Source organism: Leucoraja erinacea, chromosome 7, assembly GCF_028641065.1.
Source record: "Leucoraja erinacea ecotype New England chromosome 7, Leri_hhj_1, whole genome shotgun sequence".
NCBI lineage: Eukaryota > Metazoa > Chordata > Chondrichthyes > Rajiformes > Rajidae > Leucoraja > Leucoraja erinaceus.
In genome coordinates, this window is record NC_073383.1 from 3,593,422 (window position 1) to 3,606,525 (window position 13,104).

Genomic DNA, 13,104 nt, shown 5'->3' on the forward strand with positions numbered 1-13,104 from the left:
TGACTATGTTTTTCCAATTAAAAGGTAAAGTGAGGTAAGGCAGCACATTTAGCAAGTGTAGTGTTAAGGGGCTGTCCCACTGCGGCGACCTAATCTGCGAATTCAGACGAGTTTGCCCTCGAAGCATACTCGCAGCATGGTCGACACGAGGTCCTAGGAGATCTTTGTAACTCTCCATCATGCTCGAGTGTAGTCCCCACGTACTCAAGGCCTCAGCTACGTCGCGGTGTATTTTTCAACATGCTGAAAAATGCCCGCGAGTAAAAAAAGGTCGCCATGGAAAAAAATCGATATTTTTTTTAACTCGTAGGTTTAGTCGAGGTAGGTCGTAGTAGATCGGCATGTTAGTCAGTCGAAGGTAATCAAAGGTAGTCGTAGATAGTCTTCAACATAGTCGAAGGGAGGTCGAAGGAGACCGAAGGAGATCGTCTTCACTCCACTATTCGGTGTCCAATATTCCCGAAGCTAGTCTTCAACATAGTCGAAGGAGGTCCAAGGAGGTCTCCACATAGTCGAAGGAAGTCTTCAACATGGAACTTTTTCAAACTCTCCTAAACTCGCCAATTAAGTCATCGCAGTGGGACAGCCCCTTTAGGGTTCATGCGTTCCAGTGATGCTGTTGGAGGTTATCTCTACAAGGTACGCCTCTGGGTGGTCTCCAGACACCCCATCAACAGAAAGGAATGGTGGATCTTCAGGTTTCCATGAAGAGATATGTTCACTCCCTCTCCTCTCTTTCATTCCTTTTCCCACAAACACCTCATCATCTTTTGGATCCCTTCTGATATAGCAGCTTGTGAGTTACACTGATCAACTGGAGTCCCATTGTGGCTAACTGCAGCACCTGTGGGAAATTCAGCTGCACATTTAGCAGGCTGCATTCATTCCCACAGATGGAACAATTTGGGTGCTAAACAACTTTAATGCACCATTTATTAAAAAAAAACAATGGTAATGTGCAGAGATGTGTCAATATCATTTGGTTGTAAGAAAATTCAATGCCAAGCCTTCCAGCATTAAAAACAACTAAACTGCCAAAGCTCTCATCATGAAACAGTGTGATGCATCATAAAAGTAGTACCTGTATACGTTTTGTACAACACATTTTTTTCTCTTATCGCGTTTCTCAAACCTAAAACCCACAACTGTAGCGGCTGCCTCCTTCACACAGAGAAATCTGTAAATCATTGCATTTTAGTCAGTTAGTTCGGAAAATGTGAAGGGGGGTGAAGGGGCTTTAATTCTTATACCTTGAATTACCGGGTCGCTGTTACTTCTGTAAACAATGCAACTCTACCCCTGGTTGCTGCTCCAAATCCAACACGCCCCAGCTCCGCAAATGTCGGGATCGCAGCGCTGGGATACCAGCGGGGTGCGGGCAATGCCTTACCGGGTCGCCGTGCGGCCAGCTCCGGAGCGCTGTGGCCGCTGACACACAACATCGCGGAGCGTCGCTGGATTTGGAGCCGCGCAGCCAGGGGTAGAGTTGCCGGGGTCGGAGCTCCAACCGGCGCCGCCCCGCGGCCGGACGGAGCCCCCAGCTCCGCGGCTCCAAATCCAGCGACGCTCCGATGTTGGAAGAAGGCGGCCACAGCGCTCCGGAGCTTGCCGCACGGCGACCCGGTAAGGCATTGCTCGCTCCCTGCTGGTATCCCAGCGCTGCGACGCCGCCGACTCCCGACATTCTCGGCGCTGGGACGTCCGGCCGTGGGCCGCGCTATTTGGAGCGCCTCGCAGCAGGGGTAGAGTTGCCCGGGGTCGGAGCTACAACCGGCGCCGCCCGCGCCGGACGGAGCCCCCAGCTCCGCGAGGTTGGTAGTCGCCGACCAGGTAGGTAGGGGACTAAGAATTAAAGTTTCCCCCTTCACCCCTACACCACCACCACCACATAAAATCCCTCCAAACTAACTGACTAACATTTATGCAATGATTCTCCCGGTCTCCGGGGAGGAGGCAGCTGCTCCAGACTTTTCAAGCCGCCCGCGCTACCTACCTAATCTACGCTAAAAATCTTCCATTCTGAAATCCGAAAATGTCCGAAATCCGACAAGTGTCTGGTCCCAAGGCTTTCGGATAAAAGGTTGTGCACCTGTACCTGTATAAGTTTTGTACAACACTTTCTCATCCATTCTCAATAAAAACACAACTGTTCTTCACACAGAGAAATTACATTTAAAAGTGGCTTTATTTGAATTATTTTACTTCTGTAAACAATGCAATCTTCTGCAAACACTGATGACTGAATATTATCTGTGATCAAACTTCACTGCAGCAAGTGTACTTTTTAAATGACTCATATCAGGTAGATATGTGTAATCAGAAAACACAATTAATCCTCCTAATGCCCATATTAAAATAGGGATAGAGTATATTGGCAGTTCCCAGTTAGCTTGCTAAAAAGTAGGCACAGCAACAGTTGGTCCTTCTTTGGCTGAAAAACTCATTCTACTTGTTTCACAGCAATGGAATAGGTTTTACCACCAAAGATGTTTCACTGATTCAAACATTGAATCCTCTCCTCATGAGGCACACTTTCCTCATCTTAATTTGTTTTTCTTTTAAAAAAAGTTTGTATCTGTTCTGACGATCTATAAGGCTTCCCAAAAATAAAGGGTACATTTTAAATATGATTGCCTGTGGCATCTAAAGATAAATACACATTTTAATTTTTTGGAGTTAATTAGATATTGAAATGAATTATCATCAAATATAACCAACATAAAGGTTTGGGGTAATTCTCTGCCTCTCAACACTAAAGAGACCCACAGCACAAAAAATGTGAAAACTTTTGGTGGTATTTTTGCCACGATTGCACTTATGTTGTTCATCAATAACTGAAGGCCTGAATGTAAAACATGTGATTGCAAGGGCATTACCCAAAGTCTGGCCAGAGGCCATCTCCTTATTACATAGCATTGTAATCACACTGGTATGCATGGCGAAGAACTCCACATTTCTCTCACAAGCTTCCACACCTACCAACAGTATAAAAACTCAGAGTAATCTTCAAATGCAGCATATCTCCCTTTAAATCAAATGTTAAAAGAAATAATGTTAATATAATAATTTAGATTTTAGGATTCCTGCTATTCATGCTATGAGCAGGTTTTTCAAAACATAATGTGGACTGTCATTGGCAGGGAACAAGAACATAGAAAGTTGCTGCAAGACATCCATTCATATTACAGGTTTTGGAAGAATGCCGTCTGATAGTAACACACTGTCAGTCCCAGGGTGAAAACCCTCCCATTTCCAAGCTCTGCCAGCACGATGCCTGCATTGTAATCCTGAGAGGCTTCTTCTGTATAATTTTGAAAATAAAACAAAAGACTTCAATTCTGCCTCCATCTCTAATACCAAACAAACCATTAGCCAATATAAAATCGGTCCATATTTGCCAGGATAACTAACGCCTGCTGAAACATTTTCAGAATAAATATATTATAGTCTGATCAGATCTGGCATGCCTTTAAGTTCATGTTGTCTTCTCAGCATATATCTGGCACCAGCACCAGAAATAGCAATAGTTAACACTGATGAGCAGTGAGAGCATAAGAACCTTCAATCAAATTGCAGCAGCCTTGTAGTAGAAATCAGTACTTAGGATGATCATTCATGTTGCTGGCACAGGCTCCAAAACCAGTTGGTAAATACTGAGCTGCACAATGTAATCTGTTACCTGTATTTCCTGATATTTCACAAAAAGATATTGACCATCAAAAACATAAGATTTCTTTAAGCAGCCTTTTTTTTTAATGTTCAGCTGCTCCAACTTTTGATTCTGGAGAAGATTGAGCAGGAGGTCCATGCATTTAACAAATTTCTCTTTTTAGAATTCCAATCTTGTGAAACAGGCAAACGTATCCCTGCTACTTGAATGGAAGCAAAGCTTTAACCTGATCTGTGTCTGAAACCAGGACCTTCCCTGTTCCGTGATAGCTCAGGAGTCTCCCCATGCCTGGGTACCAGCTGATTCTTTGGTTGCACACATGGAGTGTATGAAGATCTTCAGTCTCCTGGTCTGGCTATTTCATGCAAGCGGGGCTCAGGTGCAGGCAGAATCCCATCTTCACACTCCTCTTTCACTTGGCGAATATAACTGTCATGGGCTAGAATTACATTGGAAAGAAATACAAAGTAAGTAATATCATCCATCCATCAAGCCAACAATAAGTTAAGTACCATACATTTTTATCCAGAGGGATAGGGAAACAATTAAAATTTGTTTTATGGATACAATTTAATATATAGGACATTAAAACAAAAGGAAATGGTGAAAATATTCAGCAGGTCAGGCAGCATCTGCAGACAGAGAAGCAGAGTTAAATGTTTATGGCCAATGACTCTTTTCATTGTTCATTTTACTTTCCAGACACTAACAGACCTGGTTGAATACAGTATAGCAAAGTATGGAGTCATTAATTTTGAAAGTAGGAATAAAGTAGGAATAACTATTTTCTAAATGGGGAGAGAATTCAGAAATCGGAGGTGCAAAAGGACTTGGGAGCAAAGATCCTATAGCAAGCAAGATAGTGCACTCCTGCTAAAGCCAATGGGCTGATGTATAGTATGCTACGGAGCGGAATGACAGCCTTTTCGGGCCGGGTAGGGTTGGGGTGAGGAGCGGGGCTGGGCCACAGCCTCGCAGCCTTGCCGCCAGTACCGCCGCCTCCAAAGATCTTGAAGCAGTTTACAGCAGAGCAGTATGCAACACTAGTAGATGTGGGCGCCATGGCCAAAGCAAAGATACGAGTGCGGAAAAGGAAGCCGGTTACGGAAATGGGGCCGAAGATTACCCATGAATCTGCCTATGACCCTACTACGTCTTTTCCGTCGAGTGCTTGCTATAGGATCTTTGCTTGGGAGTGCTGGTGCAGGATTCCCAAAAGGCTAATTTGTAATCATTTAATTGCACTAATTTAATTGGTAGTAAGGAAGGCAAATGCAATGCTTGCATTTATTTCGAGAGAACTAGAATACAAAAACAGTGATGTAATGCTGAGGCTTTATATGGCACTGGTCAGATCGCATTTGGAATATTGTGAGCAGTTTTGGGCCCCATATCTGAGGAATGATGTGCTGGCGTTGGAGAGGATCCAGAGGAGGTTTACAAGAATGATCCCAGGAATGAATGGGTTAACATATGATGAGCATTTGACGGCACTGGGCCTGTACTCGCTGGAGTTTAGAAGGATGAGGGAGGACCTCATCAAAAATTACCGAATAGTGAAAGACCTGGATAGAGTGCAAGTGGAAGGGATGTTTCCACTAGTGGGAGAATCTAGGACCAGATGCCATAGCCTCAGAATAAAAAGACGTACCTTTAGAAAGGAGATGAGGAAGAATTTCTTTGGTCAGAGGGTGGTGAATCTGTGGAATCCATTGCCACAGACGGCTGTGGAGGCCAAGACAATGCATATTTTTAAGGCAGAGATTGACAGATTCTTGATTAGGAAGGGCATCAGGGGTTATGGGGTGAAGGATGGAGAGTGGGGTTGAGAAGGAAGGATAAACAGGCCTTGATTGAATGATGGAGGAAACGATGGGCCGAATATAAGCTGCGTTTCCAAATCAGTAGGGTTTTTTTCAAACAATGGCCTCTAACAATAATGTAGTGTTAACATGTTGTAAACTAACTTTCCTAATATATCACATGAACTGAATTAATTTGAGTCATTTGTTTGATTATTGCACCTCACCCTCAAAAGTTAATACAGGACTCATGGAAATGAATATTGCTTGCCAGTGTAATTCAATGTTTACAAAGCACTAGTATTATTTTCCAAACAGCATTTAAATAAAAACTAATAATAACGCATTGTAATCTAACTCTTCTGATATACCTCATGAAGCTTAATCAATGGGAGTCATTTATTTGATTGTAGCACCCTGTCCTGAAAAGTTATTGCAAGATTCATGGAACAGAATGCTGCTTGCTGCAAACAGCACTGCTTTTTCAAATGCAGTGTTTTCAAAGCAGTAGTTATTTTTCAAACTATGGCATCTAACTATAAAGCAATTACTAATAATGTGTTGTAAACTAACTTGACGTATCACATGAAGCTAAAGTGATTGGATACATTTACTTGATTTTAGCATATTGCGAGATTCATGGAGGTGAATGATACTTTCTGCAAAAAGACAAATTCTGTGGTTCCAAAGCAGTAGAGTCATATGTTCAAGCAATGGCCTAACAATAATGTAGTTAGTAATAACGTGTTGTAAACTATCTTTCCTAATTCTGTTCCTAGAACTTATGAACATGCTGAATATTTCCAGCATTATTTCAAATGTTCAATCTTCACAGTTTTTTGATTTACCATTATTTAGGGCTTATAGTCTGCAGTATATCATCAGTGGGCCTGTATGACAAATAAAGGGGTTAAAGTTATCTTGGACTGCAATTTTCCAGGAGTGTTGCATGAGGGAATGGGTTGAAATCAGCTGTGGAAAGTCAAGGTAAATATCCCATCCTCTGAGAATTGGAAATGGAGGGAAAATATTTCACTTCACTGTAACTAACACTCAAATTTAACTGTGCAGGGAAGAACTGCAGATGCTGGTTTATATCGAAGGTAGACACAAACTGTTGGAGTAACTCAGCGGGACAGGCAGCATCTCAGGAGAGAAGGAGTGGGTGACAGTGGGTGACATTTCAGGTTGAATCCCTTCTTCAGAACTCAAATATAACTCATGACAAAATGATAACAGGTTTCTTCTCTACAACAGCCATTAAAATGCCTTGACAATTAGGTAATCAGCTTTTTAAAAAAAATAATTTGTCATATTGAAAAAGATCACTAGAATGGATGACCTACTTTGTGCAGGTAGTTCAAGAGTCAAGTGTGTTCTATTGTCATATGTCCCGAAACAGAACAATGAATTCTTACTTGCAGCAGCACAACAGATATGTAACATATGTTCTGCTATAACATGTGTTTCCATAGATTGGATATAACAAGTGATGAATTAGGGGAAAATATTTATATTACATGGGTCAAACTGGTTATAACACAATCAGAAGCTAATGAACCACTTAAAAGTTACTTTGGATATTGATAAACAGAAAACAATTTGTCTTGGATTTGAACAATAAAGAAAAAACACTGTTTCCATTTAACCTCCCTGCAATAATAACCTAATACTGTCTCTCAAGAACATAGCTGCTATTTTAGCTGCAGATGGCCATTGAAGTTAACAATCAATTGCTATTATTAACAATTGGCCAATGAACCTCAATTAAACAATGGAATATACAACATTTAATATTTTAGCTTGCAGTACCAAAAGTTATGTTATTGCTATTACAGGGCTCGAAATTAGCGGTTGCCCGGGTGCCATTGACCACCCAAAGTGCCGCCGGGCAATCTAAACGGCGACTCATTTTGCCCGGCTTGGCATGCAAATACTGGTTTATACCGATAGACACAAAAAACTGGAGTAACTGGGTCAGGTAGCATCTCTGGAGAATAGGAACGTGACGTTTTGTGTCGGCGGCTGTATTCCTCTAGTATCTTTGATTGCGGGGCAAAGATACTAGGTGTGTGGTGACGAAGGGTCGGAGTGAATGACGGGCCCCGAACAGCGGCAACAGCAGCCGCGACAGCGGCACCACCGCCTCCTCCTCCCGCACCCCGCCCGGTGGAAGGAGGCCTCCCTTTCCCTCGCTCCTCCCGGCCACAGCGTGCTAGAGGGGTTGTTTTGAAAGCGCATTGGCGGATTGGCAAGCAATGGCTGCTATTGTCCTGATAACGGCCACTGCCTGAAAATCCGTTAACGCCGCTTTCAAAACAACCCCTCTCGCACGCCGAGACCGGGTGGAGGGAGAGGGAGGTCTCCTTCCACCATCTGAAGCATCTGCACCAAAGACCCTATAACTATAGGATCTTTGAGCTGCACCGCTCGGCCTCGCACCTTCCTGTCGGCTGGAGGAGGCGGCGGCACTTTGGCGTTGGACAGGGATGGCCAAGGCAGCGGGCGATATTGTCCGAGGAGCGCTGATGTTCCTTCCTCTCCCCTCTCTCTCTCTCTCTCTCTTGTACGCCCCCTCCACCCCTCTTATCCTGGGACCCCTCCTCTCCATCCAGCACTGATCCCCATTCCTTCCTCTATTGTCCTCACTGACATCCCCCCTGTGCTCCCCTCCCCATCTACCCCCCCCCCCCCCCCCCCCCCAATCTATTCATCACCCTACCCACCTCGCATTGATTCTCCTTCCACCGCCCCTCCCCCCCATCCATCTAACACTGGTCCCCAATTCATCCTGTACTGACCCCCCTTCCCATCCATCCTGCACTCCGCCCCCCCATTCATACTGCACGAATCCACCCATTAATCCCGTACTGACCCACCCTCCATTTACCCTGCACCAATCCCCCCATCCATCCTGTAGTGATCTGCCCATTCATCTTTTACTGATCCCTCATTCATCCTGTGCTGATCCCCTCATGCATCCTGTACTGATCCCCTCATTCATCCCGTACTGATCCCTCATTCATCCCGTACTGATCCCCCATTCATCCAATACTGATCCCCTCATTCATCCTGTAGTGATCCCCTTCATCCTGCACAGACCCTCCGATCCACTGTCCTGACCCCCCCCCCCATTCATCCTGTACTGAATCCCCCATTCATCCTGTACTGATCTCCCCCCCCCATCCATCCTGTAATGATCCCCCGCATTCAACACCTCTGACATCCCCCGTGCTCTCCCCTCACAATTTTACATACTCCAACCAACACGTACTAATTCACCTGCTTCAAACCATCCATTCCGCACTGATTGCCTTCTCAACCCCCCCCCCCCCCCCAACAATGGTCTTCAGAGCGAACATTGACTATGTTTGATAACGGAATGCAATCAAATGTGTTTTAATTCCCAATGTTATTATTTGTTTTGACTCCTTTAAACATATTACCAAAAGAACATTTGCTGCAGTTATGTCCTTTGGCCATCTCTTGTCAGTTAGTCTAATGCTTAACCTGTCAGATGGGTATAGTCGGTTTTAACAGCTAGTATCATAAAATGCCTTTAGAAATTTCCTTGCAACCTGTATATTTTGTTATGGATAAATTATGTGGGAAGCCAGAGTATTTCTATACCAATAGCAATAACGACCTATGCTATGGCCATGTCATGGTAATTTTCGGTCCTTCACAGAAAACATGCTTGCATCAATCTGTAGTGTGCATGGTTAAGCATATATGTTATCAAGGTCCTGGATTCATTGACACAGGTTGATCATACGCTGAATAATCCAACCACATTTTTGTTTGGAAGTGGAAAGAACTATTAGAAATTGCATTAATTGCAATGTGCAAAAAGAATTGAGATATTGTATTATAATTTTGCTGCATGTCATTGTGGTATATATCATGTCTTGATTGGTGAATATGTTTGGTTTGTGAGTTATTTGAAGCAGAAATATTATGTGAATGTAGACAAAAGTGCTGGAGAAACTCAGCGGATGCAGCAGCATCTATGGAGCGAAGGAAACAGGCAACATTTCGGGCCGAAACCTTTCTTCAGACTGATGGGTTTCAGCCTGAAACGTTGCCTATTTCCTTCGCTCCATAGATGCTGCTGCACCCGCTGAGTTACTCCTCCACTTTTGTCTCGCTTCGATTTTCCAGCATCTGCAGTTCCTTCTTGAACATAATATGTGAATGCTTCATTGAGCATAATTCCGACTGGTAACTACGCACTTCGTCCGAGCACATTATCACACGCGTCATGCAAACCGTCTTAAATGACCACCTAAAATGTCATTTGGCAACCTAAAAAGCTGTCAAGGTTGCCAGGCTGGCAACAGGGAAAAAAAGTTAAGCGAGAGCCCTGTATTACTGAAAATCCTACCGAAAAAATAACTTTGTAATTGTGAGTGTGAAACTCTCTAGCACCCTTTGCCCCACTATCAGAATTGTCTTGATATTAGTTTTCTACAAGACAACATTTTGCCCCCGTCCCACTTAGGAAACCTGAACGGAAACCTCCGGAGACTTTGCGCCCCACCCAAGATTTCTGTGCGGTTCCCGGAGGTTTTTATCAGTCTCCCTACCTGCTTCCACTACCTGCAACCTCCGGCAACCACCTGCAACCTCCGGGAACCGCACGGAAACCTTGGGTGGGGCGAAAATCTCCAGAGGTTTCCGTTCAGGTTTCCTAAGTGGGACAGGGACATTTAGAAACCCAACCATCAAGTTATAGCAGACCTATATGTACTATCTATATAATTAAAAGTGTCATCTTGACCACTTCCTGTTTGCACTGTTCTTTGATTTTAGAAAAAAACGCTACCACAAACGGCTGTGATTTTTTGGCCATCTTACTCGGAGACCTCCTCCGCTGGGCAGGCCCCGAGGATTTTTCCAATCGATGAAAAATAAAAGTTATTAGTGTTTAAAAAAATGTTGGGATTCTCTATCTTGTCAATCACCGCCATGAAGGCCACACCCCTTCCGGGGGTGGGGGGCTATAAAACCCGGAAGTCTGGACGTGGCTCAGTCTGTCTGCAAGATGGCGAGGGAGAGGTCACGACTCTCAGTCTGAGCTGGGCATCTACACAACACTGAGTGTATACTGACCTGTGAGTGGCCTTAATGTGGTTTGAAAATGTGGTTTGGTTTGAAAATTAGGTTTGGTTTGAAAATGAGGTTTGGTTTGAAAATGAGGTTTGGTTTGAAAATGAGGTTTGGTTTGAAAATGAGGTTGGTTTGAAATGATGTGGTTGGTTAGCTCTGAGCTATCAATATTTCAAAGACGTTTCCTCAATTATGGCCTGATAATGGCAAAAAAACTCATTTAAATTTTGGAATAATGCATCCACCCCAACTCTTAAAATGTGGATCACAAGCATGTCTGAGACACTACATCTTGAAGATATGAGACTCGTCTTAGCAGGAAAATCAGAGCAATTTTTAAAGATATGGTCTCCGTTCATTGATTCATTACAAGCATAATATGGTGCAACACAACTTCGGAATTAAACCGATTTATGGACAGGGTGATGGGTGTGGTGAGAAACAAAGTAGGTATATCAACACGTTTTTGGTCTTTCTTTTCTTTATATTATTTTTCTTCTTTGTCTTTCTATTTATTTATTTATTTATTTATTTATTTTTACGTTTTTAGTTATTCACTCTGCGACTACACTCTTTGGTAGTTTAGGGGGGTTACACATTCACTAGCTCTTTCACTCTCTCTTTCTTGCTCTTTTTCTCTCTTTCTATTTCATTTTTGTCAAAATTCAAATGGAAGATGTACAATAAATGTATTTTGTCATATGCCACGGTTAATACTACTGTACATTGCTTCTAATAAAAATATTATTTAAAAACAAAGATAATGTGGTTGGTTTGAAAATGTGGTTGGAAAATGAAGTTTGAAAATGAAAATGTGGTTTGAAAATGAAAATGTGGTTTGGTATGAAAATGTGGTTTGGTATGAAAATGTAGTTGGTTTGAAAATGTGGGTTGGTTTGAAAATGAAAATGTGGTTTGGTTTGAAAATGTGGTTGGGTTTGAACATGAGGGTGGTTTGAAAATGTGGTTGGTTTGAAAATAAAAATGTGGTTTGAAAATGAAGTTTGAAAATGAAAATTTGGTTTGAAAATCTAAATGTGGTTTGGTATGAAAATTTTGTTTGGAATGAAAATGTTGATTTGAAAATGAGGTTGGTTTGAAAATGTGGTTGGTTTGAAAATGAGGTTTGAAAATGAGGTTTGAAAACGAGGTTGGTTTGACAATGCGGTTTAAAAATGAGGTTGGAACTGTTGGTTTGAAAATGAGGGTGGTTTGATAATGGGGTTGGTTTGAAAATGAGGTTGATTTGAAAATGAAAACGTGATTTGAAAATGAAAATGTGGTTTGAAAATTAAGTTGGAAAATTAAAATGTGGTATGGTTTGTTTTGAAAATGAGGGTGGTTTGAATATGAGGTTGGTTTGAAAATGTAAATGTGGTTTGGTTTGAAACTTGGTTTGAAAATGAGGTTGGTTTGAAAATGAGGTTGAAAATGAGGGTGGTTTGAAAATGTGGTTGGTTTGAAAATGGGGTTAGTTTGAAAATGTGGTTGGTTTGAAAATGTGGTTTGAATAAGAAAATGTGGTGGTTTGAAAATGAAAATGTGGTTTGGTATGAAAATGTGGTTGGTTTGAAAATGTGGTTGGTTTGAAAATGTGGGTTGGTTTGAAACTGAGGTATGTTGAAAATGAGATTGGTTTGAAAATGTAGTTGGTTTGAAAATGAGGTTGAAAATCATTTCAAATGTGCTTTGAAAATGAAAATGAGGTTTGAAAATGAAGTTGGAAAATGAAAATGAGGTTGGTTTGAACATAAGGGGGGTTTGAAAATGTAGTTTGAAAATGAAAATGTGGTTTGAAAATGAAAATAAGGTTTGGTTTGATAATGAAAATGTGGTTTGGTTTGAAAATGTGGTTGGTTTGAAAATGTGGTTTGGTTTGAAAATGAGGGTGGTTTGATCATGAAGGTTGTTTGAAAATGAGGGTGGTTTGAAAATGTGGTTGGTTTGAAAATATGGTTGGTTTGAAGATGTGGTATGGTATGAAAATGTGGCTTGTTAGAAATTAGGGTGGTTTGAAAATGTGGTTGGTTTGAACATGAGGGTGGTTTGAACATGAGGGTGGTTTGAGAATGTGGTACGGTTTGAAAATTTGGTTGGTTTGAAAATGTAGTTTGAAAATGAAAATGTGGTTTGAAAATGAAAATGTGGTTTGAAAATAGACAATAGGTGCAGGAGTAGGCCATTTGTCCCCTCGAGTCAGCACCGCCATTCAATGTGATCATGGCTGATCATCCCCAATCAGTACCCCGTTCCTGCCTTCTCCCCATATCCCCTGACTCCGCTATTTTTAAGAGCCCTGTCTAGCTCTTGAAAGCATCCAGAGAACCTGCCTCCAAAGCCCTCTGAGGCAGAGAATTCCAGACTTTGAAAAGGAGGTTGGCTTGAAATATATTTGAAAATAAAAATGTGGTTTGAAAAAGAAAATGTGGTGGTTTGAAAATTAAAATTTGGTTTGAAAATGTGGTTGGTTTGAAATTGAAAATGTGGTTTGAAAGATCAGACTGTGTTGACTGCAAAAGTCCC

At 42.1% G+C, this 13,104-nt stretch overlaps 1 protein-coding gene across 1 annotated transcript in view; it reads right to left on the bottom strand.

The window, feature by feature from the left end:
* Positions 1-2,166: 2,166 nt before the first annotated feature.
* Positions 2,167-13,104, bottom strand: part of carf (calcium responsive transcription factor) — a 76,156-nt gene continuing 65,218 nt past the window's right edge. Inside the window, exon 17 of the mRNA XM_055637664.1 lies at positions 2,167-4,109. Coding sequence (XP_055493639.1) covers positions 4,009-4,109 — 101 coding nt within the window. The 3' untranslated portion in view covers positions 2,167-4,008. The remainder of the gene's footprint in view (positions 4,110-13,104) is intronic.